The following is a 27959-nucleotide window of genomic DNA, read 5'->3' as shown; positions in this document are numbered from 1 at the left end:
CTCGGAACCACTCAAGATTTGAATTGGTCTAAGTTGAAGAAAAAATAAAAAAAAAATTAATCTAACCCGACCTTATAAAAAATTTAAGTTGACTCTCGATCTAAGTAAAATATAATAATTTTTTTATATATATAAAATCTTGCTCAGAATCATTTAAAAATAAATATACGATGGAATCAATTCAGGTTAATCATCCCAATCCATAACGTGAGTCTTGCCACGATTAAATCTTCAAGTCATATTTTAAAATTATTGTTGTTTTGTGAGTTATTTCATGTTAAAGGTAAGATTGAGACTTTTTAGGATTATAGATGAATATTCAAGGACGAAAATATAGTTTATCCATGAAAAATATTCAAAGGTGAGAACTGAGAAGCTTGATTCTTGTGCTTACTTTTTTGACCTTGTCGGCAAAGTAAACACAACGGCGTCGGACCACCTTTATTTTATTTTAAACGTGAGCTCAATTGAACTAAATGGCATATTCTAAATATCATCACAATGAAACTATAATTTCTTCATAATTTTTTAAGTTTCAACAATAAATGTAATTTTCGAACTATTAAATATATTAAAATCTTAAATGATAACTTGAAAAATAAAACCATTCATCAATCAATTTAAGATTTCTACAATGCAATTTGTTAATATTAGTTTAAAAAAAATATAAATTTTATGTAAATAAAAATAATTTAATTATCTGGTGTACTAAATCTCACTCCATAACGAATTCATATAGTAAATTAAGACAAAGTGGTGGTCCGGTCCAATAAATTAGGTCTGTGAATAATTTTTTTTAAAAAATCTTAAATAGTTTTGACATTAGAAGTCAATTCACCACCAACTTAAAAAGTTCAACCTCTTTGATAAAAATACTTTTTATATAAAAAAGTTGAATTTTTTATGAATAATTGGTGAGAGAATTTTTATTAATTTCATATAATAATAATATATATATTATTTTTTTTGTAAAAATGAAGAAAAAATAATCACAAGTATATAAGATAAAATATAACCACTTCAATTACATCCAAATACAATAATGTTAAAATACCCTCTCGGAACCATCTAGTAGGCGGCCTAGTGGTAAGAATTTGGAACTAAGGGATTTGCTTCCTTTATGGTCTTAGGTTCAAATCATATGGTTGCTAATATGATGATCACTGAAAGCTTACATGGTCATTAACTTTAGGGTCTGTAGGATTAGTTAAGGTACGCATAAATTGACCCGGTCACCCACGTTAATAAAAAAAAATATACCCTCTCGGTTTATCTCAATAATAAGATTCTAGGAGATTGAATCTTTATACTTTTTTTAAAATCATAAAAATTAATACAGTAAAAATGAATTTTTAGAAAAAAAATGATGGCATTTTGTTTAGTAATATAATTGAATTCGCTTGTGATTGTTTTACTAAAAAATATTAAATTAATTTTTTAAATATTTTTTAATATATTGATGTTAAAAATTAAAAATATTATTTTAATTTATTTTTAATTAAAAAATACTTTTATAAAATTACTGTATTACAAAACACATATCAAGAATTATTTTTTTAAGCAATAATATCAAGTTATGGATAGATTTAAGAAATATATGTTAGGCCAAAATTCAGGTGCATTCCGCACCTAACGTTTATTTAATAGAAATTGGATACAACAAAAACAAGAATTTTATGTTACCTTTGTTTGTTTGTCTGGAAAAAAAAAAAAAAAAAACACTGGCTGATTCCTCTTATTGACCTCCCTCAATTTGTCAATCAAATCAACTTATGGGTCTTTATAAATGTCCACATTTGATGCTTACTCTTACAGTAGCAATTACAATTACCTAATGGTGTTACTGTTAGCCCAAGATTCTTGAACAAACAAAGAAAAGAAAAGAAGACAAAATGGAAGTGAAAGCAAGAGCTCCAGGGAAAATCATTCTTTCTGGTGAACATGCAGTTGTTCATGGATCCACTGCTGTTGCTGCATCCATTGGTCTATGCACCTATGTTTCCCTTCAAGTCCCCCCTTCTAATGGTAAAAAAATAGAGCTTTAACTCATGAAATCAGTGATTACTCCATATGTTTATTTATTTTTGTTTGTTTATTGATTGAAAGATGTGGACTTTGATGTTTTGTTGAGATGAATAAGCATAAAGGTTGTTTCTTTGGGCTTGTTTTTGTAATGGAATTGTTGAGAAATACCCTTTTGAGATGATATGAAGACGTGTATTTTAGCTTTGGCTTTCTATTGGTGTTTCTGGGATTGACTTTGTATTGGTACTGTTTGAAATGTTGATTTGAGGGTACCCTTTGGAAGTTTATAGTCTTAGGTCTTAGTTGCCTGGACAACTTGAGATTGATTGAAGGTGCATACCGATCTCTGCAAGATTCTATTTTCTTTGGTCTTTCTTGGATTGTTGTCTATTGGGATGGTATTGAACTACTGTTTGGAAGAGACCTTTTTGAGGTTTTTTCCCCTGTAAGGATCTTTTGACATTTGAGTGATGGTGTATGTTGTTTTCTGCAAGATTTTGATTCGAATGTGTACATGATCTGTCAATGGTAATTTTTACAACGTTAGCTTCCTTTCCTATCTGTCCAGTAAGGAGCTTTTCAAAACTATTTCTGCCCCCACAAGCTCCACACAACCAAGCTTTTAGGATCCATTAGGATAAAGCAGCCATCACAAATCAGAATGGCTACTCGAATTGCAAGGCGTAATACAGTTTATTTTCTATGTGGTTTGTGAGTAATTGATGTTCTTTAAAGTGCATCAAACTTAGAATTGGTTTTCAGTACGAGGAATACTGGTGACATTTTGTAATATTGAATTAGGAATGATCAAGTTCCACTCTTGCCAAGATTCTAATGACAGTTAAGCACAATTAAGGTTTCCCAAACCTCATTTCTAAAAAAAAAAACATTATCTCATGATCAGGAAATGTCCTATCAGATTTGGATACCACACGTTACTAAGGATTTGATATGTGCAATTCCACCTGATTTCTTATCTATTCACTGAGGAACATGGAAACATTGATCACTTTTAATATTGTGAATTTCATTTATTGACATATAACTGCTTATTTTTGGTTCCACCCTTCTTTGAAACTGTGATGATACAACTTCTCTCAAATGGATTTTACTTGTTATTCTTCTCCCCACAGAGAATGATGATAGACTGACACTCCAGCTCAAGGATATGGCTTTAGAATTTTCGTGGCCAATTGGAAGAATCAAAGAAGCACTATCTAGCTTAGGAGGTCCTTTCCCATCAACTCCCACGTCCTGCTCAGCAGAATCATTCAAGTTAATTTTAGCTTTGATAGAAGAGCAAAATATTCTGGAGGAAAAAATATCTCTTGCTTCTGGAGTGTCTGCTTTTCTGTGGCTATACACATCAATCCTAGGGTATGTAGTACTTCCTTTTCATTGTTGACTGCTTTTCTTATGCTATTTTCATTTCTAAGTTGGTCCTCTCCATGCATCAGAATTAAACCCGCTACTGTAGTTGTCACTTCTGACCTTCCACTGGGTTCCGGCCTAGGTTCATCTGCCGCACTCTGTGTTGCATTCTCTGCAGCTCTTCTTGCTTGCTCAGACACTGTGAACATAGACATGAAACAAGAAGGATGGTTAGTGTTTGGGGAGTCTGAGCTTGAATTATTGAACAAATGGGCTTTTGAAGGTGAAAAGATAATTCATGGAAAGCCATCTGGGATTGACAACACTGTTAGCACATATGGTAGGTAAAAGTTCATGCTAGCTAAAGCTATCTTCTTGCACCAGATTTTCGATGTTTACATGTTCCACTCCTGTGTCTTCAGCATCGTAGTGACTATTAATTAGATTCTGCAGTTAAGCATTACTAGGATAAAATACAGTGTTTCTCCTGCTGAAATTATAAGATTAAGAATAGTAAAATTTGTTGACAAATTCATGTTGGAATGTCCAGATTTTTTTAAGTATTCGTTTTTCTGATTTGCTAGCAGAGGAGGTATCTATACCTGTAGCCTCTGTGTCTGTGTGTGTGTGTGTGTTTTGACCTCTACTCCCCATGCAACAGGCAACATGATCAAGTTCAGGTCAGGTAATCTAACACGCATCAAGTCCAGCATGCCACTCAAAATGCTCATTACTAACACAAAAGTTGGGAGGAACACAAAAGCATTGGTTGCTGGAGTTTCAGAGAGAACGTTAAGAAACCCTGATGCCATGAGTTCTGTTTTTAATGCTGTTGATTCCATCAGTAAGGAATTGGCTAATGTCATCCAGACACCTGCTTCAGATGATCTGTCCATAACTGCAAAGGAAGAGAAGCTAGAAGAGTTAATGGAAATGAATCATGGTTTGCTCCAATGCATGGGGGTAAGCCATGCTTCTATAGAAACTGTTCTTCGAACCACATTGAAATACAAGTTAGCTTCTAAGTTGACTGGAGCTGGGGGTGGTGGCTGCGTGCTGACACTGTTGCCGACCTGTATCCTCTATAGTTACTTTTATTTTTTAATGCATATGTGGGCCTCTAATTCTTTTTTTTTTTATTTTCTAGTTTATGTTTGTGCGTTCTTCAATATGAATGCCTTGAACATTTAGTTAAGAAACATTGCATTATAGTACGAATCTGTAAAAGTTTCTTCTTGCTTGCCCTGCTTGATGTGATTTCTTACATAAAAGGATAGATGCTGCATCCCCTCCAAAAGTTACAATTCATAATCACATACCTATCTGTTATGATTTATGTTGTTGAAGTGGAACATTGGTTAAACTAGAAAGTATTGTTTCCTGCTGCCATCGTTTTGAAAGTTGGAATGCAATGGTTTGATTTTAATAGGAGGTATCATTGGTGTTTCTAATATAAATAGAGTATTGTTACCTGCATGTTTATTAAATGGCTTCATATTTTCTTGCGTTTCCATTTCTAAGGTTTGTGATTAAAGATATGAAATATGACATGCTGAATGATACGAGTCATGCATCTCTGTGAGTTTCACTGTCCTAAAGAGAGACCACCCACCTACCATCCTGAAGATGAATAAAAAGAATGTATATCATCTAATAACTGACATCATGCCACTTTATTTCATATTTGTTAGATGTTTCCTTGACTATATGTATCAGTACTGTCAGGAACGATTGTAGATAAAGTAATTGCTGAGCTAGAGTCTTGCGGATTCCAATGTTTGATTGCTGGAATTGGTGGGAACGGTGCTGAGATTTGCTTTAGTGCTTCTTCCTGATTATAGAAAGGAAGGGAAATAAATTTGAGTAAGATCTGATCTCTAATGTCAATTGTCAAATAACAGCTTAAAAATGTATGTTTTGCTATTCAAACTCTTCATCTATGTCTGCTATACATTAGTTTGTTGTTGTATCTTTTTCCCCTTGTTTGAGTTAGTCCAAACTTCTTTGATGTTTTGGGATTATTCATCTTCATTCCTGCTAATGTTTGTGGCCAGTAAAGAAACTTTGCAAAAAAATTGATTTCTTTGTGAATGTTTTTCTTCTTTGCTACACCAAGCTACTGTAAACCTTGATAATAGTCATCATTGATGAGTGAATTTGCTCGTTATTGGGAAAGATTCAGAAAATAATAGTAGCTGATCCTTCATGCATAGATATTAACTTGGTATCTGCATGCTTCACGGAGCATTATGGACTTATGTCGTGTTGACCTGTCAAATTGATTTGTGATGAAAGCACAGCCATTTCTTTCCGAAAATTTCAAGTGATGTTTTTCAAAAGATTTGTGACGGCATAGTAATTCATAAGTGCTTTGATAAACCGTTCTTGGTGCCATCTCTTGATAAAATTGAATCCATTAACTGTTGCTTAGGTTAACAGTACCCTGGCAAACGCAGCATTTTTACTGTGTCACCATCCATATTTATGGCTGCCAAGGATTAGGCTTGCTCTTATGAGAGAATGAATGCTAGCAATTAGAAATGTTTAGTTCCGGGAATAATTATCTAATCAAATGGAAACTGCCATTAGCATCTGGATCATATAACTAGCTAGGAACATCCCTGAAAATGTTTGCACTTCTCGCATGAGTGAAAATGTTACCCAGGTCGATCCCATATTTGGGAAACCTCAGCAATTCATTTAAGAGAGACGAATGTGAGAAAGCTTGCGTGTTTTGGAAACTCACCTTTTTAGGTTTCGACGACTAAGCTAAAATGTGCACTCACTCCACATATTTTAGTAATGCCAAGAACAAGAATGCATTGGTCTGTAAATTAAATAATGTATTCATTAGCAGGTAAAGACTTCTGTCACTTCTCCATGCCCATGAAAAATACCCCATTCAAGACTGTTAGCAAGGTGAACACTCCACAAGCATCCACCCCACACGATAAATGGTGAACAGAACTACCAAACCCTTTAAATGATGGACAAGTGAAACTAGGCAAGGCCAGGAAAATGGATTTTATAATTCTTCGAGTTCAGAGCCTTTCAACTGTAAGTTGGTGAAATTGGGTTGAAATTGCCTGAGATGAATCTTAATCTTAATTGTACATCTTCAACCTTGAAATAGCACACTTTTTACCGGTGCTGCAATGGCAAATTACTATGCCCTACTTGTTGGTTGGCTGGTTATCATGTCGAGCATTGTGCCAAGTTGATTTGTAGTTGCTTCTAGCAAATAAGGCGATTTACTGTGCCCTTTGTTTGAATTCTTCACGAATTAAAGCCCAATTTCGTAGTCTCCTAGACAAGTTGATTTGTAGCCGCTGCTAGACAATTAGGCAATTTGCTGTGTCCACTGTTTGATTTTTTCACGAATTAAAGCCCATTTTCGTAGTCTCCTAGACACAAGCAGATTCTCTCACGGCTAACCAATAACCCTAACAACATGCATGCAACCTTACAGCAACAAGTTCTACAGCTTGGTTTCATAAAAGTAACAAACTGGATATTTTAACGTTCTGTGTGTGTGTGTGTGTGTGTGTGTGTGTTGAAGACTACTGGACATCATATAGACATACATACATCAACATGATAGAGACTTGGCATATACTGTGTTCCATGGAAGAAACAGACATCAAAACACATGCACTAGCATCACAAAAAAGGCCATAAGCCTAAACACAAAAACTAAAAGATCAGAAGCTTGACAAGCCCTCAATAATTAACCATTCACGATTACACCACCTGCAACAACCAACCAACCAACCATCAGTTACAATTGCAACTGCTGTGTAAGCATGAAGAACAAACTTACCATTAGGGTGAAGGACTTGGCCAGTAATGTAAGAAGAGCAGTGGTTACAAGCGAGGAACACATAGCTAGGGGCAACCTCAGCTGGCTGGCCAGCTCTTTGCATAGGCACTTGTTTTCCAAAATTCGCAACCTCCTCCTCTTTGAATGATGCCGGTATCAATGGAGTCCAAATGGGTCCAGGCGCGACGCCATTGACCCTTATGCCTCTGCTAACTAGCTGGAGTGCTAGTCCTCTAATGAAAGCCACAATTGCACCTTTGGTTGATGTGTAGTCAAGCAACTGGGAGTTTCCCATATATGCATTAACTGATGTTGTGTTGATTATAGAGCTGCCTTCTTTCATGTGTTTCAAGGCATGCCTACGAATTACCATTGCCAATATTTCCATCAAAAGAACAAAAACTTGTGAAAGAAAAAGAAATTGCCTTACAATACCTGGTCATGAAGAAGTAGGAGAAGATATTAGTCCTAAACACCTTTTCAAGCCTCTGCTCATCAATCTCCTCCACAGAGCTACACTCATACTGCTCAGCTGCATTGTTAACCAAAATATCAATCCGACCATACGCATTTACCACCTCATCAACCACTCTCTTGCAATTCTCATCAAACCCCAAATCCACAGGTATTGCAATAGGATCCTTAGCATCAGCAGTCTTATGCTTCTTTAGCATCTGAAGAGTATCATCAGCGTCCTTATCCTCTTGAGCCTTAACATATGTGAAGGCCACGGTTGCTCCTTCAATCACGAAACTACGGCACACAGCTCTTCCTATGCCAGAATCTCCACCAGTCACCACTGCCACCTTTCCCTGCAAATCAGTCAAAAAATCAGCAACATGCAGATAAATGATCACAAAGCATAATGTAAATATATCTCATGAAACTAGCTAGATCACCTGGAGCTTATTAGAGGGCTTATAATCAGGGTTGGTGTACTGTGGAGTTGGGTCCATAACATGCTCTTTACCAGGCTGGCTATTCTGCTTTTGTGGAGGAAACTTTTGCCCACCTGAAGCCATTCCCACAAACACTCTATTAGGTCTATGAATCGCCTGAGATATAGCCGGAAACTGACTTATCCGATAACTACTCAACTGGGTTTTGATTGGACTATAAAACCAAGAAACTCCAGCGAAAACCTTTGGTGTTGGAAACAACCGAGACAACATATTTATAGTAAGCTACAATTGACGTGACCCTACTGAGGTGTTACAAATTGCTGAAATTTGTGCGTATAAACTGTGTTCTTGTCATGACACGTAGAGATATACGTGGCTGGAAATGGGACTCAACGTGTCTTCTGAGGCAGGTCCAGGGGATACGTCAGTTCTGTTGACATGGGGATATGGAGGAGTTCCTACTTTCTGCTTTCTAGCCTAATCTTGAGGATTATCCATGGCTTAAAATTAACTGGAGTCATCTGGTCAGGATTATAGTTTCTAGTAGGCATGCCATAGATGTACTAGTACTAGCTGTGAATTTTTCTGACTAGACTGCTAAACAAGGCTGGGTATTTTTGTCAACATCACACACACACACAGACGCATATATATATATATTAGGACAATAATCAAGCTGGAATGATGATTATATGTGTAAATATGCTAATAATGTTGTGATTATGGCAGATTTAATCGTACTCATCTTTAAGACTTTGTTGAAAATTATTATCTGATATGATCATATTAGATATGGTTTTCATCAATAGAACCATGTCACTGAAATCATGCTCTATCATTCAGAAGTGATGCACTCCATTTGTTCTGATTCAGACACATAAAATTTAATTAATTATATTGAACAGAAGAAAAATTCAGACATGCAGATATGATTCAAACATAAAATTATACTTAAACTATACAAACTGATAAAAAAAAAACAGATGGCATACTTAGAAAAGCTTAAAACTTTACCATGCAGTTATGACAGCAGCTTCCCAGTCCAAGATTTATCGTTCAGATATTGCTGCCAACAAACATTCTACCATTTTTTTTAATTATTCGAAAAGAACCGTTTCCTTACATCTAATTAGTAATTATACCTTCTGGATAACCGAAAATATTAAGAAAAACACCAGTACAAATGCTTTCTTTCAGTCCCGAATTAAAGACAAGTCGACAAGAAGAACTTGCATGACTGCCACGTGCAAATCCAATTAGATAATACCTGTCAATTTGGCACCCACAAATCAACCAAGTAACCAACACCTAACGGGGCACTTGGAAGCACCCTCTACATTCAAGGCCAAATCCATGAAAACTGACCATATATACCAAGGGATCAAGAGAAAGTATTCATCAGCATGACAGGTACTCTCTTCTTTTCTACTAAAATCTTCCCATAAGGGTGTCTTGGTGTCCTATATTTGCTCTACCAAGTTATTGCTATAGTTGTTTTTAGTATTTAATAATTATGGATTCTCCTAAAAGTGGCCTTTTCGCTTTTGTGCTTCAGCCATTTTCTTGCTTTCTTCTCCAGTGCGCTGTGGTACTCTCTCTCATCTCTCTCTCTGTTTATGGCTTTCTATTTAGTTATTTGTTTGAAAATGTTGCGTGTCTCTGCCTTAAAGCATTGTATTTCTTTTCTGTATGCTGCATAATCAAATTTGAACTCTAAAGCATAATTCTCAAAAAAAGAAGAAGCATAGTTGTTCAAACGAATTGGAAGACTTGAGTAGCATATGGAGGAGAGGGGGATTGGTTAATTATGTCTATTGTCCATGCCTTCTGAGAGGCAGTTCACAAACATTCAGGGTAAATATATCATTCTGTGGTAGTTATGATGACTGAATTTTTATTTGTAATGTGCATATATGTACATGGAAGTTAAAAATTGCTGCAATTGTGAAGGGAATGAAGTGATTTGAATTTCAAGTTCTTATAACAAAAACAAAGATACCTTGGGGAGTTGGTAAGAACAAAGACTCAAGAAAAAAAATGTTAAAAAAGGAAGCAACAAATTTACTTGGCGAGGAATCTAGTATTTTTTATTGCACAAGTAAGTTCACAAATTCTAAAATTTCTTGCATAATTTGCAGATGAGGAAGACGATTTTCTTCAAGGTCTGAACAGCCACAGGCTCTCTTTAACCTTGCCAGCCCTGGCCAAGAACAAGAATGCAGGTTGCCTCGCTGATAAAATTGCTGACAAGCTAGAGGACCAACCTTGCACTGCAGCAAGTGCAGCAAGCCCTGTCCAAATAGAAAGCTACCCTGACCTACTATCAGAGTGTGGCATTGATGTTAATCACACTACTGAAGGTGTTGTATTGCCTGCTTGCGGACCCCATTTGGTCCCAACTTTATTGCTAACAAATTATACACGAACCACGTATTCAAAATACATCAATGATTACTGGGGCAGGACTAGGTCACGAGGATGATTGGATGGTGGTGGTCTTAACCACAAGCACCCCAGGAGGGGACTTTGCTGGGGCTATTAGCTTGGTTTCCAAGGTTGGTTTTGGCCATTCCTTGGTGACCTTGTTGCTAGGAGTTCTTGTTTATCGAGTGTATTAAAATTTGGTGATAACTTTGGCCGGCACTCTTGTGTTGTTTCCTTAGTTGGCATTGTATGTGTTGTGTTGTTGTAGATCAAGAAATTTAGCAGGCTTAGTTCTTATCCTCCTAACATTCTGATGTTGTAACAGACATTTAGAAGGTCATCCAAGGTTGTTCCTCAGTCAATCTGTAGTTCCTTGATCAAAATTTTCTTGTGAAATGCATTGATATGTGAATGATTTCGACTACGTTTGACCTCTTCAGTGAACTTCTAATACATAGCTAACATTGCTAATTAAATTTCTAAATTTTGAGAGTTGCGCATTTAATTTTCGGAGTAATACATGGCTGAATTATACATTCCAATACATAACTTCATTTATACATCTAACTAGTTTGATTTCCTAGCTTTATTTTTATTTTTTTTTACCATTAAGTTGCAGGTGTTGTAAACAAACCGGGTTGAATATCTATTTATCAAAAAATTGATTTTTAACATTGCAAAAAAAATATTGGGTAGCTATTGTAATGCAAAGTGGATTGTGTTCTTTATATAGTGATCTTACGTGCAGAGATTTTTATGTGTGGATCAGTTTAGTATATATATATATCATCTAACAAGTATCTAATTCCAAGTATTCCTCGTAACAACCGTTTCCCTTGAACAGTGCCTCTTGAAAAGATAGAATTAATACTGATAGTACAGGTCTTCCCTTGAACAGTGCCTCTTAAAAAGACAGAATTAATCCTGATAGTATATTTCTACTGAAGAGGGTTACGCAAGGAGTCATCTCTGTATCAAATCGTATCATTTGCTTTGATGGGTGCAGGAGGAGAAGAAAAGGATATTGAAGAAAAAGGAGAGAACCAGAAGAACAAGAGGACATAAATCTTTGAGCTTAAAATTTCTCTCGTTTTTTATTGCTGAAAGAAATCAGAAATGCATAGCAGGGAATTCTTATAAGCAGGACCTTTTGTTTCTGCGCAGACAATTTCACCTGATAGAAGCCAGACCAAATGCTTTTGTCCAGAATAGTTTGGTGTCTCCAGCTTTGTTGTGCAACAAAGACACAAAAGAGAATCTGGTAAGAGCCTTCACATTCAAGGAAAATGTATGTATGAACAAGTAAACAAGAAAATAATAAATATTTAAGTACTATAGAATCTGGTAACAGCCTTCCATTCAAGTGTTGCTGGGCTTGAAATTTTTTTATCTATTGTCTTTACATCACTGACTTGCTTGAATATGAACAGCAATCATATTAATTTAGGCTCAAAAGTTGTTATTCCGGTTATCAGAGTTTAATCATTATTGAATTTCATAATAGGTCAAATAGATTTTTTCTACAGGATTGTAACCTTAGAGCTTAAGAAATCCTAGTTGTATCTTTCACTATATTTGTGTAAGCTCTATGTGGTATCTTGAAGACACGATTGCTTCTAGCCATTAATTCTGGTTCCAGTACAAGAACAATTGAGGTCCATATATATATATATATATTGTGCATGTTGGATTTAAGCAGCAATACTAAAATATCAAAGTTGGTGGGAAACATGTGTTTGGAATGATGGCAATGGAGAAGAAGATAACGATGGAGTGGGAGTTGAATTGAAGGGTGCAAAGTACAAAACCAAGAACCAGTAGTTATGCTGTTTTTTGTTGAAAGTTTATTGACCCAGACGGGCTGTTGTCTAATCTTCATGACTACAGTTCAAGTTTGTCAGGCATATAGTAAGAAAGAGGCACGTCCCTTAACAGTCAAGGCACATATATCTATAAACTTGCTAGACAAGTAAAGAACTACATATTCGGTTCTAAAGAAGCTTACACAGAAGAAAGTTCACTACCATTTTTGCTTTATTTCTTCTTCTAGTGAATCATTTTATGTCTTGGATTCACAAGGGTGTCCTCTTGGCATTGTTGCAAGCTATGGCCTCTCTCAAAGTTAAAATATTCTTTCTCTTTCTGCTTTTCCGTTCTTGCTTTCTTCTGCATCAGTAATGCGTTGTGGTGGTACCGTTTGTCTCTCTTTATCTCTGTTGATGGTTTTTTGTCATAAACTGACCAAAATCACTGTGTTGTTGAGCTGGAATCTTTCTTTTTCCTGTTGTTAACAAGTTTGATGTAGTACTGATGAGGGGACAATGTTAACTCCACAGGTTGATATATATATCCTTCAACTTGCAGGTGTAGAAGACAACCTTCTGGAAAGCATCAATGCTTACAGGACATCACTTTTAGGCCTCCCGGCCCTGACCAAGAATAAGAAGGCATCCTGCCTAGCTAGAGAAATTGTTGACACGCTATGGAATCCTTGTACTGCTGATGATGATATATCCATCTGAGGTGGTTCAACTAGACGACTACCCTACACAATTAAAACACTGCTATGGCAGTAGTAGCCACACCACAGATGTTGCCATATTGCCTATTTGCATACCGGGAAATGATGAACAGACTCTTACAAATTTTCAAAATTATAGTCGCAGTCAGTATGAGAAGTACGTAAACGAGTCAGGTTATAGGGGGGCTGGAGTTGGTGGTAATGAGAATTGGATGGTGGTTGTTTTTGTCGAAAACACCACAAGCTGGACTTCAGCAGGAGGAGCAAAACACAGTTTGGTTTCAGAGGTCGGTTGTGGCCATTGCCTGGTGTCTTTGTTGCTAGGGATATTGCTCTTTTATCTAGTTTTATAACTTCTTTCTAGGATCCCAGTATGTCTGTCCCTTTAACAATGTTATTTTGGATTTGTCTCTTCCTCTGGATATCTTCAACAGTTGTGTAATAAAATGTACGAAGAACCTCTAAAATATATTTTCTAAACTCATTATAAATTATAAATTTAAAAAGCTAAAAACTAAATGAGAAGGGTAATCTATTCTTCCTCTTCTTGTAAACACTAATTTTATTTTTTAATATTAAATTTTTTTATGTGATCTTATAATTAGAATTATAGATTAATTGAAAATTAAATTTTATAATTTATTTAATTTATTTTTTTATTAAATTATCATAATTTTATAATCTAAATCAGGAATTTAGCATATTAATCAAGATTGGTTCGAATTAATTAAATATGTTTTATTTTAATAATTTTAAAAAAATATCTTAAAAGTTTTTTTATCAAATAATGTTTTTAATAGTAATTTTGTATATCTTTAAACTTATTAAACTAATTAAGTTGTATCATAATAACTCTCGTATAATTAAAATAATTATTAAAAAAAATATATTAACCATACTTAATTTTTTTATAAAAAAAAATAAAATCAAATCCACCGTACCGCACGGTAAATGATATAGGCAATCCTAATTGTTAAAATCAGGAGAGAAAAAAAATCATAGCACAACCCATTTAAGCCCCCGCTAGTTGGGTCCAATCAGCAGGTTCAGATCCCAATTTATACTCTCTCTATAAAAATCTAAAATAAACCGCATGTGCACACACCCTTAACCTGCGCACTGAAAAAAATAAAACGCCCTCAGAAAAATACGAGGAAGCTCTCGAAGGAACAGCAATGGCAGTGAACAATGACGATGGAGAAGAAAGAAGAAATCTTTAGCGACTTCAATTTCGCTCCGTCAAATCACGCTGTTAATTCCAATTCCACCATGATCAACGGCTCAGATTTCACCAATACCAATGATGCTGATGCTGATGATGATTGGGGAGATTTCAATTTTGTCAGCAGCAATTCAAGTGGATTCAGCCACACCTTATCACTGCCCAAAATCTCAACTACCCATTTTGAATTCTCTACCAAAAATCAAAATTCGGCCGAGTCACTGACTCAGCCTGGATCGGCACCGAGTCGAGTTAATAATTCGGCTCAGTGGAAGAAGCCAAATGGAGCTTTGCCTCTTTCGTTGTTTGGAGAAATTGAAGAGGAGGAGGAGGAGGAGGAAGGATCAGGTGCGGGCGAGCCTCCAAAAAATGAAAGTGTTCATTTTTCGAAAAATAAAGAGGGGTCAGGAGGTGTTAATGTGATTGATTTGATAGCTAATTTGTATAAAGAGAAGGAGAGGAATAATGGGTTCGGATCCGGCTTTAATGGCTCGGATATGAATTGGGAAAATTTGAATGGTAATGGATTGAATGTCAATGGTGTAAATAAGGATGAAATGAATTCCAAGGGGTTGGATTTGGATTTGAAGGAAAATGGGTTGAATTCAAATAAAACCGAGTCGAATTTGGTTAAAAAAGATAAGAATTTCAGTGGAAATGGAGTGGATTTGGGATTGGTTAATGGTAATGAGCCATTCGATGTTAATGGTGGTGGCGGTGGCGGTGATGATGATGATGATGGGTGGGAATTTAAAGGTGCAGACTCTATAACCGATTCGGAGGTTGATATTTCTAAGGTAAAGTTTCGATTTTTTATCTGTTTGTTTTAATTGAGTTAGGCAGTTAAGTTTGTATGGTTCATCTACTTATTTGTAATACATTTTAGATTTGGAAAGTGTATTTGTTTATTGTTTGTTATATGAGGATTTGAATCTGGGATTTGTTTTAGTGATGTTTTTTAATGAAGATTTATTGAATCAGGCTAGTGAAATGAAGGCTGAGAATGGGTTGGTGTGTAATGTTAATGGATTAAATTCAAGATGGAATCCTTTAAGCTTGGATTTGAATGGATGGACCTCGCATGTCAATAGAGATGACTCAAGTTGGGATTGGTTGAATACGGGTACGGTTGATGGAAATACAGCACCTGGTAACAGTGATGACTGGGAGTTCAAAGAAACAGGTTCCAGAATGCAGGCTGAAGATGAGAAAGAGAAGGTAATGTTAACTTTTATTATTGATCGTAGACTGTAATAGCTTCCTCTCTTTTGAGGACACGATATTTGCCTCTTTTCAATATCTACTTTGCTCTCATGTTTCAAAAAAAAAAAAAAAAGAGTGAATTTTGTTTTAAGGAACAATGAAGACATGTGCACCAATAAGATATTCTCTGACAAGAAATAGAATTTTAGATGTAGATTGTCTCCAAACAATTAGGATATCTCCTCATCTAAGATAAGTGTCCGTGTCAGGCAAATTTAGTCAAAAATGAAAGGTGATGGTCAACTTTTTCCACCTTCAATGCCATTTAAATTCCTCAATGAAATTGAAAGTGAGAATTTAGATGATGTTTTGGAATCTTGCTGTTGATTTGATGAGAACAATGATAGTTGTCTAGATTAAGATTAAAAATGTGTTATAATTGAATTTTATCACGTCTGGTTTGAGTTGGAATATGTGCCACCTAGTTTCAGTGTGTTGATCCCGGACAAGTTGAGTTCAAATTTAAGTGGAGTTAATTCAGACAGGGAACAATTTAATACACAGTCAATGAAACTGTGGAGTCTAGTGATGTTTGTGGATGGAGGCTCGATTGTGGTGTAGAATCAGAATTGCATTTTGAGATGGTACTTCTGAGGTAAATCTGTGGTTCTCAAGATTTCATTGACCTTTGAGGTTTCTTGTGTGTCCCTTTGCATTGCATGCTGAGAAAACTGAGGAAATAGACGAACATCAGCCTTCTGATATTTACTTGATTGTTTGGCAATTGAGTATGTATATTTGTTTACTATGTTGGCATAGAGTGATATAACAGCTGTTGGCGACTGAGCTGTTTGGAAGTTATTGTTTTCTATTCTGCATGTGGTTTAACAATATCATTTGCAATATGTTCAGGGTGAGCAGATGAAAGCTGAAATCAAGCCAATATTGAGTTTTGATGGATCCAATTCAACCTGGAATTCTTTGAGTTTTGATGGATCCAATTCAACCTGGAATTCATTGAGTTTGGATGGACTCAAGAATTCAAACTTAAATGAAGTGAATTCAGATAGAAAACAGATGAATCTGAATTCATCTGATGAAAATGAGGATTTTGATGGCAATGATGAGTGGGAATTCAAGGCAGCAGAATCAGAATCTGGGACTGGTGACAAGAATACTAAGGTAGCACAGGTCTCATGATTTACTAGATATATTTTAATTTTAGTTTGCTTTGCATTCAGTTTAATAAAATTAAAATTTAAACTGTCTTGTTTGGTTCTGTCAGTCCTAAATAACAATGAAGCATCTGTGATTGACGTTTCTCTTCTCAGCTTAGAGCCTGTTTATTTTTTAGTTTCAAATGAAAAAAATTGAATTTTATTTTTATTTTTTTCTTTGCTTCAAATAATTTGTTTTTTAGTGTTTTCAGATTGTTTTGATGTGCTGGCATCAAAAATTAATTTTAAAAAATAAAAAAACATTATTTCAATGCATTTTCAAGCAAAAAACACTTTGAAAAACAACCGTTACCACAATACCAAACAGGGTCTAAAAATAACATGAACAAATAGTGCTTTTATTGTTTTGCAAATCATGGTAGGGATTAGGGTCCTCTGAGTTAATAAGATTGAAAATCATTAATAAATCTGGACATGCTGGTAGATACTTGATTCATGAGAACACACAGAAACACAAAATTGTAGTTGCATCATGAAAATCTTTATTTAAGTTTGGTTATAGTTTCTTCCTTTCTTTTCTTTTTGGTCATTCTTGCATAAGTGCTGCTTAATTTTGCATTTATTATGTGCCCTTGAGATGGCTAAACTTTTGTACACCTAATGCCATTGGCTAAAATTCTGACAAGGGCCATTAAACAAGGATTTGTGCATTTCTTCAGTGATTTCATTTTATTCATCAAGTCTGACTTTTTTTAGTGTGAAGGGTGATGAGAGAAAGGTGGAAAATCCTGAGGGAACCACACATGCACTTGGGTTTGGCAGTGGAGTGATTGGTACTGGTGATTTATTTGGTGCATCACAACAGACCTCCAAAAAATCTACTGGACGGGACTTTGGGTTTGATTTCAGCACCTCTTTGGCTCAAGACACTAAAATGTTCCATACACACACTAAAAATGAGCAGAACGATACCAAAAAAGTCCCTCATTCCTCCCCAGATGATGGTGTTGATTCTGATGAGGAGTCTTGGGAATTTAAAGATGCATTTTCGGAAACTAGATCAAAGGAAAAGGTGATAATTTTATTTATTTTATTTTATTTTTGTGATTCAACTGTATTTAAATTTCTTGAATAACATGAATTAATGAAACCTTTTTTTCCCTTTTTGGCTATAGGAAGAGCCAAAGGTTGTTGAAGTTTCTGCTGCTGTGGAAGCATTTCCATTTGATGGTGAAATTAAGGTGCTTCCTCACTTCAAATGCTTCGTGTTTTAATAAAACTGTATGCAGTTAATTATATTAATGGTGGTTTGCATCTAAACATATAGCATAAAAAAATATAACTAGTGCATCCCAGGACATCTATTTTTGTTTTTTGTTTTTGTTTTAGTAGATATAAGATGCCTTTGCGGAGACTTATAGCCCTTCTTATTTGCCATCTTTGCTAAATTGATTAAGTTTGATTTATGTTTGAAACTTTGACAGGGTGAAGTTTGCTAATAGTGTATGCATTCTGAACAAGTATTGTTCTGTTATATAATGATCTTTCCTTCTTCTTGATCAGGGAAACATGGCCAGGTCAATCAGTCATAAAGGAGCCCTGCCCTTGTCCATTTTTGGTGATGAAGAACAGGATTCCAATGATCCTGTGAGTTATCAAGACATTTCACCTCAGCTGTCCAGTTCGAAGCCAATAGATGGCGTTAAGAGTCCTCATTTAAACATTTCTATCAACGATCTTATATCAAGTTTATACAGTCAAGCTGAGCATGATACTGGTCAAAATCCCAGTGGAAGTGGATTGAGCCCTGCCAATGTTGTAATAGAGTCTAATTTAGCAGGCGATAGTGATGATTTTGATGACGATTCCTGGGAATTTAAAGATGCCTCTTCAGGGATCAGAGCTGAAGATCAGGCCTCTTTTATTGGTCTTGGAGAGCCTAATACAAAATATTCCACCAAAATAGAGCTAAATGATTATGTTGATTTTTTTTGCAAATTGAAGGAAGAATTACACTTTCTTGCCCTGTGTCATCTTGATAATCTAAAGGTTAGTAGTAGCCTTGTTAAGTTACTCACCTCCCTTCTCTCAAAGGGTAAGTTGTTAATGGCATTGAATTTTGAAATATGCTTTTTGTTAGAAAGCTCAAAGTGCTGCTAGTGAAGATGCTGAAGTGAAAGCCCTTGTAAAGGAAATACAGGTTGGTAGCTCTGTTTGGTCACTTGTGTCCTCGTTGTTCTTGCACAATCTCTTCTCTGGTTTGTTTCCTGTTTCAAAGACATTGTACTGAAAAGATCAATGAACTAATTCAAAAAGCATTATAATCTGATTGCTTGTTTGTCTCTTATTTCTTAGAAGATATTTTCATTTACTCTCAGAAGTGGTGATAAATCTGTATCTGGGAAGTTTCTGGAGATACTTGCATAAGTTTTTTGTCTTTCGCTTACTTTCTTTGCTGGGTTTTTTTTTTTCGGTATTTATTCTCTCTCTAACTTGCATCTGTTACAATTATGTTTCTTTCTGTGCTGCCTCAGTATGAATTTAACTGTGGAAATTAAGCATTAATTTTGTTTCCCCTTTCTTTCAGATTTCAGTTTTTTTTTTTCTGGATATGTAATGATTTATGCATATAGTACAAGAAATATATTTGGGCTTACAATTTCATAATATGGCTTTGTTATCTGCTCTTCTAGAATCTTCATGATGAACTGCAGCAAGATGGTTTGTTTTCTGGTGAAGTTGACACAGGGAATCACTCCCCAAGAAAATTGTGCCTCAATGCATTTGTTGAGGTTTTGCAAGAACCAAAGTTCCAAGTGTTTGAATCAGAATATCAGTTAACAAGTAAATTGTCATTAGTAAGTCTTTTTTGCCTTAATTTATTATTAAAGAACCATTGGACTGGAGAATCTGGTATCTCTCTCTTGTGGCATCTACACTATAAGTTGGCTAATGCTTCATCTATGCAAAGTTGTGTATATTTAAAACTCAGCAGAACATTTTGGGAATGGTATTTTCGTTTTGATCTCTTTAATGCTGGATTTTCTTTATACTGGTTCTGGTTTCATGCTAATGATATTTTATATCATATGTTGACAGGTTGAGAATGATTTGGGATTGACCATGGAACTCCTCAAACATGTGACATCAACAATAAAGATTTTGATGTTGGTATCAAGGAAGGAGCAATCTAGTTATGTTTCCACTTGGTCTGAAATCCTGTCTGTTTGTGCTCGAGAGCTGAAACATGGTGCCTTAATTTGGACGCAGTCATTACAAAAAGATGTCCATGATCAAATATTATCTAAACCTCAAGGTACCCCATTATCATTGATGTGTAACAGGAGATCTGGTAATGGTCACGGATGCCTTGTATATGTGTTTGATATTTTAACGTGACATTGTTTGAGGTGTTGCAGGCAAGAACTATATTGTTGCCCTTGGAGAAATATATAGAGTTGTTGAAGTTATTGGGTCCTCGGCCAGACTTTATAAGCCATGGTTATTAGTGAGCTCTACAAATCCCATGGGCTTGCTCACTCTTCTAAGTGAGTGTTTCACCATATGGTCAAGTTCTGGACTTGAAGAAGCTCTGCAAAGCATTTCTGATCCAGCTGGTCTTTATTATAATGGAGGTCTCACTACATTAATTGAATCGATTAAGCATATTCACGATCTTGATACTCGTACGCTATATAACCATGTTTTCTGTGGACAAGGTCCTATCTGTCAACTGTCAGTTTTAACTGCAGGAATAGTGCCAGGTATGCAGAATATTGATTTTATATAGTTTTTGGATGAGGCTAGGCCACTTAAAGAATCAGTTTCCTCATATCAATCATGACATGTGAAGTGGCAAAGATACTAGTTTGCATTTTTTGAGTGTCCATAAACTCATATCAACAGACTGTAATTTTGAGTTCTTAGAAATTGTCGCCTTTCACTATCTCTATAAATTGAGAAAATTGAAGTGTGCTAATTTGCAAAACACATTCTCAGTCCAACATAAGTGACCATTGTGGAAAGAATAAAAGTTGTAATTTATTTTTTAAACCAAAAATATTTATTTTTTTCATTACAAATCATAGATTTTCTGATTTTGTGAGTGGAACGGAAATTTTAATTTTTTATTATTTAAAAAATAAATAATAATTTTTATCATTTTTTGTAGTAGCCACTTATTTTGGAACTGAGAGAGTAGTAGTTTGCTAGCTTTTTTGTTATTTTCTTGGCCTCTGTTGGAGACCTTTTTGGCATGGCACTATAAGATGATGCTGACATGCATTCATAGAGCTTATAAACTAGGTTGAACAAATTAATATTTTAACCATCTTGACTTCCTTGAACAGGGATGAAAACAGTGGTGTGGAATGGGGAGCACTACTTTCTCACGCTTGCTAATTTGTGGGCAAACTTAGTAAGCTGCAACCCTCCAAATTTGCCACACATACATGTTGGATGATGAGGTTGGAAGGATGAGTTGAAAATGTTCACTAGCAGCTTTTTGGGTGGGAATGTAGTTGTCTAATTGAGTCCAATTATTTTGTTCATGATGAGGCTTCTAGGGCATAAGCCACAGTTGCACTGTCACAAGGATACCACTCGGGGAATAAAAGATCCAAACGGTGCCTCCTTGAAACTCGATCTGATATTCAGGTACCAAGCCAACATCTTTATTGGTTGCCATTCTTTACATCAAGGCTCTAGCTAAGCAATAGTTGTTTTGGTGTGTTATTTAGTTGTGAAATGGGTGGATCATACAACACCCATATACCTAGAAATAGGATTTTGGCATGTATACGTATATAATAATTTGTTTCTCTAGATCCACCTCCCATTCTACCTTTTTTCATGTTGTATTACGGGTTCAGTCATAGTGCTTGTTGTTGAGCGCTACATTCTTTCAAGTGACCAGAGACATTTTTTAGTCAATTAATAAAGTGCATCAATTTTATTGTATAAAAAAAACAGATTTTCTTGCTCGAACATGTGTTTGTGACATTTTCCAGAAGGTGCCTGCATACAGGACCTTTTCAGCATGCTATAATGAAGATTAGAAATATGAACTTAACCACTCTGATAAAGAATTACTATTGCTCTGGCTGTTCTACTAGTTATTTGCTGATGCAATATTATCTGGGACTTTCAACTTATTTATATAAAGAAGGCATGCATATTTTGCCGGCGGAGGACCTCCTTCTCATAAAAGAGGGTAGGACGACTTGGAAGTCAACTAGCCTCCATTATCTTTACAATTTCTAGCATAATTTGGAAATAGGTATATGCTTTTTCATTTTTGGCAGGAGCATAGTGTTAAACCTAGGATTGAGTACCATAAGCACCTATCAACTTCTTCGCTCTTGGTTTGAATCTTAGGTCGGCTCTCTACATCCAAACTGGTGCATTCAAGAGAAATCACCTTGTGGCTACAAGCACGTTGAAAATCTTGGTCGGCAAGTTTCCATGCATAGAAAATGAGCACCTAGGGATCTATGTTATAGATTGATTAAATTCAACCTAGAGAGGCTGTTTAGATGTAACGTCAAAAGGTAATGGTCCGCGACGAGTAGATTTATTTCTCAATCAAGATTTTAATTATTAGTTGGAAAGTAGTCTCCTGCATTATTATTGTGTTTTAGGAGTCAAGGATGGGAGATAAGTACATTTGACTACGTGTGTAGCATAGTGCTTGTTTTACTAATAATTAAAAATCCTTGCTTCCCCTCAATCAAGCGTAATCCAAGGGTCCACAATCACGTTGATAGGGCTCATGCAAGTGATGTTTTCACATATACTAGCAGACATGACTGTTTCAATTTGTATCTATGCTTTTGCATTTTCATATTTTGTTTTGTGCCTAAATGGATCATACTCTCCTCCTCTCCCTTTTAGAGAAATGTCAGCTTTTCAAATCAGAGTCATGGTGTCTCCATCCATACGGTGGAATCCACTAGCGCCATCGCCATCGCCATACACTAGTGGTCCTCAACATGATTGTCAAATTCCACCTGACTTAAGATATGAGTTGCTAGATTATAGAATCAACTCTCATGAATCATCGGAGTACTATGGATTTAAATCATGTTTAGTCACATTAACTAGGTTTTATCGAGAGTTAATATCTTGTTTCATTCGAGCTCTGAATTCTAGGTTTTACATGCTAATCCATCAAGTAATACCGGGTTACTAACTAGGTTGCCGGCATGGGAAGCCACACTAGATGTGACTATACTAGATGTGTCCTCGTCTCGAAGCTAGGTCATGTATAGCGTGTCGGCATTCAGAAATTAGTGCGAAAGAACACGATTGGCTTGTCCACTGTTGAAGAATTTAAAGACAGAAAAAGAGTGTTGTCGGCTCCTTCTAGGATGCTTCTAACTGTAAGAGAAGATGGTTGGCATGTCAAGTAAGGAATGCAACAGGGCATTGTCAATGGCAAGCGACTTGAAGCCATTCATATCTCCTGCTCTGAAGTATCATAGTTACTGTCAAAGAAAATGGAAAACTGACATGAAGATCAGGTTTAAAATGGCAAAGGTCGGCATTGGAGCTGTTGCATTGAAGGAATTCCTCCCCCCTTTCTTTTCTTCTTTTTTTATTCTATGAAATATTTTTCAGTTTGCTTTTAAATTCATAATATTGTCTACCAAATGCGAAATTTTAAATAGAATCAAGAACTTATTTTCAATATCGACCCTTAAAGGCTTGAATTGATCATCAAATAGATGGCCATCTAAATAAAAATGGGATATTTTTACATATTAGAGTGGCTTGCACTCGAAGTTATTATTTAAAATCAGAGTAATATTTTAATTTTTTTTTAGATAATTAAAGTTAGAAAAGGAAGAACAAAAGTTTCTTATTCAAATGCAATATTTCTTGATTTATTCTACATGGATATTAATACAATTATTTTTCTTTTATATATAAACATGGAATATTAAAATTAATTTTTATATATTTATAATTAGAGTCATAAACTTACCTTTTATTATAGAAACAGTATAAAGATATTCCTTTTCAAACATTTGTTTTTATTTTTCTAATGTTTCTGTAGATTATTTTTGTCACCACGTACGCACTTTTTTGGCTCAACAAGGTAAGAGACTAACATGTCATGCAGGTGGGTAAATAATTTATGGTTACTGCTGGAGATGCAAGAGATCAATCAGGACTCCACATGTAGACAAAAAACCTTTAAGAAATTAAATCGACATGTAGGAAACAAAAGCATATGCTAGCTGTGAAGCCGTATATTACTTCAGGCAACATTCATCTCTTTTCTGTCTCTCTACACTTGAGCATATAGCCTCGATTTATCAGTATTATAGGGTAGAAAATATGTGTGTGTAGTGTACGTATGATTTACTTTTGAAGGATATGGGAGAAAGGTGGTAAACTTGCAGCCCAATATCTAACCAAGATCAGAAGGTGTTTATTTACTACTGTATGAGGACATAGCTTGGAGGAAAACTGGCATCTGTGTTGTCAATTTAATTTCAACGAGTTTTCATTGATTCAGAGAAACATGCAGCATGATGCTACTTGACATTAATTCTTTGCTGCACCCCAGAAGCAGCTGCCTCTTAACCACAAAGCTACAACTCATGATTGAGTTTCATGAGAAGGAAACCACCACCTTATTATGGATCATATATAGCCAACATCATTATCATCTTTAACTTTTCTCCTTCATTTGCAAAGTTGCACTTTTTACCATGGTTTTGTACAGGCAGTAATCGTGTAGAGCTCCATTTGATTCACTAGACACACACACACACACATGTACAAAGAGAGAGGGAGAGGAACTGCCGAACTGTGGGATATATTTATGAACAACAAGAACATGTATAGTAAACAAAGCTCTCTCTCTCTCTCTCTCTATATATATATATATATATATATATGAGCTGCTGCAAAAGCAGCATGACTTTCACATCTTTGCTTTAAATCTAATACATGTTTGAACAATACTCACTATGAAGATATAAGAGCACAAAATATGTATTTGAGCTCATTAATATATATATATCGTAGAAGCTACTGCAATTATGGCATGAGCTAGCAGCGCTACAGTTTATATATATATACATTTCCTGAAAAGATTTGAATGTGTTGGCTGATTTGCAGATTACCTGTTGTGTATGGGGTCAGGACATGAGGGTACCACTCTATTGACATTTGCAACATAGCCATTAATATCTTCAGAATCAGCACCTTCTTTCTCATTTTGGGTTTTCTCCTTTGCTTCCACGTTCTCTTTCAGGTTTCTTGCTCCTACAACTCCATGGTGAAAAGCTGAAATACTCAGCAATACCAACAAGAGACACCCCACCTGACTCCTTGACATAAACATGATCACTTCTCTCTAAATTACTACAGGCTTTACTTCTCCTTCAAGATGGAAACTACTACAAGGATCTTGAGTGAGATAGAGGGGGGGGGGGGGGAGAGGGCCGAGACTTGTGGTGTAGTTAGTAGGTGGAATTTAAAAGGGAAAGGTTGAGGAATAGTCAAATGGAGGATTTGTCTGTAAAGGTGAAAAACTTTGAAGTAGCAGGTCCTTTCATATATGCGTGAATGGATGTGAAAAAGGCTGTATTTTTATGTATAATTAATCCATTTATTATTTTTAAAATGATTTTTTGTGAGAAAAAAACACTTTAGTCAAATTCTCTAGCATATAAAGACGGAGAAATGACGAGAGCACATGAAATGGCTATGGAGTATTGTCAATGTTGAGGTAGCTGTGTCCCACTCCGTCACCAAATTGTCAATTTCCATGGTTTCATACGAAGTTGCAGCACTTGCATGGCGACAGCTAGGGCAAAGAAATGCTTACAAGGGCATTTAAGGACTTCAAGATAATCAATGATGATGAAATGTAGAGCAGTAGCCATGATCGATCTCCACCGACCATCCATCTCTAGTCCAAGACTAATTTAGCAAATAATATTATAGTCCAATAATTTAAATTATTTTCTAAACCTAACACAACTCTGGTCTCAAATATTGTCTTCACAAGGACCTCAATTTCAGGATCTTGGCTTTGACTCTTACTTTGGTTGTTGTTTTTGCTCCCTTTCCAAGGCCTATAAATGCTACTGCCCAATATCTCAATATAGTAATATCCTAGGGCAACAACTATACTGTTTCTTCTTTTCTTTTTTATTACAGTGAATGATTTGTTGGCAAAGTTTTGGGTTTCAAAATCTAGGGTTGTCGTTGCCATCTTTGCCTTCTGAAAAAACAATTCAATTTCTTTTTGTTGGTACTAAAGAATATCTTTAATTAGCTTATATGTTTAATTGGGTTTAGGTAAAGATTTATTTTATTTATATTTAATCACAGTGTCTTGTTTCTTCTTCGGGACTAGGTTATGGAAGCTCTTAATTACCATATGTATCATCTCTTGTTGGTTGTGAATGCAAGCCCTTGTGACTAAATGTTTCAATATATATCGATTAATTATTAAATTTATGGGTATTAATTTATAGAGATTTATTTGTATTTTCCATTGAGTGTTCTTGAATTTGAGTTTTCTTTTTAATTGAAAAAAACTTTTGCGGATATATATGAAAATATATATAAGGATTAAGAAGGGGATTTTTTTTTGAACTAGATGGACTAACTTATTAATTTCTAAAACTAAAACGACATAGTTTACGATAAATACTTTGTTTTCAAATGTAGCTAATTACAGGATTAGATTCCACTTCAAAAATCCCTTCTCAAGTCACATTCATTCATACAATAGGGCTATAAAAAATTGGAAAAATTAGGGGAAATTAATTAAATAGAAATTTCAAAGATCAAATAAATTAATTAATCTCCATTTACTATTTAGTTTTTTATTCTTTTCGAAATGATCATAACATACTGGAAAGGGAAAAGAAACACGAATAAGGATGCTTCAAAGCAGAAACAGTTAATAATTGTTCATCAAGTACTGGGAAATTTTTGTTTGAATTGAATTATAAAATTAGAAATTACAAGATTATGCCTGCCTTGATATATATATTGGACAAGTTGAAGCCAATAAAATGGAAGTCACCGAAGCACATCCACAGCCCCATAATGATATGATCAATCATATTCTTCTTATGGAAGTTGACGACTAACATCTAATTTTTAATTAGTGGTAATTAACTAATTTCATACCAACTAATTTTTTTTAGTGGTAATTAACTAATTTGTTTAATCACCTTATGAACCGAAGTCAGGAATGGATTTGAACCTAATTTACTATAATGTCAAGAGAATGTATGGCCATGTCGGTGCAAGGAATGACTGTGTTAATTGACCAAGAACAAACTTCAGGCTTGGATCTGCATCACTTCATGGTTGGTACTAGAGTTATGTGCATAGTTATTATGGACATTTGACTCATTCTAAGATGATAAAGTGTAGGTAATGAGTTTGACTGGTTAATTTAAAAATTATATTATTTTATTTTAAATAATTAAAAAAATTAAAGTTAACTCGGTTAAATTTTGCTTAAATTTAACTAGATTATAAGTTAATCTATCAAGTCACTCGAGTTGAGTTTGACTAGATCAACGTCTTATTTGATTCAAACAAAAAAAGCAACTCATACCAGGCTACATATTGACGAGTTTAACTTATCAAGTTACTCGAGTTTGACCAAATAAAAATTCATCCTGATTCTGTAAAATAAAATAAAATAAACAGCTCATACCCATATTGACAAGTTTAACTTATCAAGTTACTCGAGTTTGACCAAATAAAAATTCATCCTGATTCAATAAAAAAAAAACCCGGCTCATACCAAGCTCTATATTGAGGAGTTTAACCTATCAAGATACTCGAGTTTTGACAAGATAAACATTCATCATAATTAAAAGAAGAAGAAGAAGAAGAAGAAAGAAGAAACAGCTCATACGAGGCTCCATATTGACGAGTCATCTAACCGTGGAACTGGGTTTAATAATGGTATAGAACTTAGTCGTGAGAACTGGGGAACATTCCCACCAAGTCAGATATTATGGAATGATTATGTTGATTAGGTAGAGACTAGAGACCAATACATAAGAATTCCAACCATCTCCAACTTGGGGCCCCGTGGGGAGATGTCAAGCTCAATTGTTTGACTTGGGGACACCACGCAAAACATGACTTGAAATGATTCACAATTAGTATACTTCCTTTCTAATCGACAGCTAAATTTGCAGCCATTTTCCACTGATCACTAGTTTCCAGTCGGTTTCCACTCACCTAAACCAAGTTCAATCCCAGCTAGTTTTCACACATGGATACTAAATTCAGTCCCCAC

At 35.2% G+C, this 27959-nt stretch overlaps 3 protein-coding genes across 6 annotated transcripts; 2 read left to right on the top strand and 1 right to left on the bottom strand.

Moving 5' to 3' along the window:
* Window positions 1–1676: 1676 nt before the first annotated feature.
* Window positions 1677–10966, top strand: LOC7473298 (mevalonate kinase). Its single transcript, XM_002319513.4, has 6 exons — window positions 1677–2025; window positions 3159–3402; window positions 3483–3736; window positions 4058–4471; window positions 5113–6453; window positions 10257–10966. Exons 1-5 carry the CDS (start codon window positions 1893–1895, stop codon window positions 5229–5231), a joined length of 1164 nt encoding a protein of 387 aa, XP_002319549.3. The 5' UTR covers window positions 1677–1892; the 3' UTR covers window positions 5232–6453; window positions 10257–10966.
* Window positions 6860–8960, bottom strand: LOC7481766 (NADPH-dependent aldehyde reductase 1, chloroplastic). 2 transcript variants are annotated; one of them, XM_002318986.4, is made up of 4 exons: window positions 8116–8959; window positions 7652–8028; window positions 7217–7575; window positions 6860–7146 (listed from the first exon to the last, which is right to left on the bottom strand). In XM_002318986.4, exons 1-4 carry the CDS (start codon window positions 8386–8388, stop codon window positions 7124–7126), a joined length of 1032 nt encoding a protein of 343 aa, XP_002319022.2. In that variant the 5' UTR covers window positions 8389–8959; the 3' UTR covers window positions 6860–7123. The 2 variants fall into 2 exon arrangements, with proteins under 2 accessions (XP_002319022.2, XP_024439781.1); XM_024584013.2 differs by having other exon boundaries at window positions 6860–7575; window positions 8116–8960.
* A 3135-nt stretch (window positions 10967–14101) lies between the features above and the next one.
* LOC7473297 (uncharacterized) lies at window positions 14102–23229 on the top strand. Of its 3 annotated transcripts, none has more exons than XR_002977383.2 (12): window positions 14102–15082; window positions 15267–15503; window positions 16401–16670; window positions 17430–17738; window positions 17842–17907; window positions 18230–18715; window positions 18807–18866; window positions 19360–19524; window positions 19766–19982; window positions 20086–20430; window positions 21016–21322; window positions 22861–23229. XR_002977383.2 is itself a non-coding variant. In XM_024583707.2 (11 exons), exons 1-11 carry the CDS (start codon window positions 14252–14254, stop codon window positions 21126–21128), a joined length of 3099 nt encoding a protein of 1032 aa, XP_024439475.2. In that variant the 5' UTR covers window positions 14102–14251; the 3' UTR covers window positions 21129–21634. The 3 variants fall into 3 exon arrangements, 1 of the variants encoding a protein (XP_024439475.2); XR_002977382.2 differs by lacking the exon at window positions 22861–23229 and adding an exon at window positions 22043–22442; XM_024583707.2 differs by lacking the exon at window positions 22861–23229 and having other exon boundaries at window positions 21016–21634.
* The last annotated feature ends 4730 nt before the right edge of the window (window positions 23230–27959 follow it).

The sequence above is a fragment of the Populus trichocarpa genome, chromosome 13 (genome assembly GCF_000002775.5).
Source record: "Populus trichocarpa isolate Nisqually-1 chromosome 13, P.trichocarpa_v4.1, whole genome shotgun sequence".
NCBI classification, from domain to species: domain Eukaryota; kingdom Viridiplantae; phylum Streptophyta; class Magnoliopsida; order Malpighiales; family Salicaceae; genus Populus; species Populus trichocarpa.
Note: the sequence above shows the minus strand (reverse complement) of the source record. Positions and strands in the feature narration are given on the sequence as shown.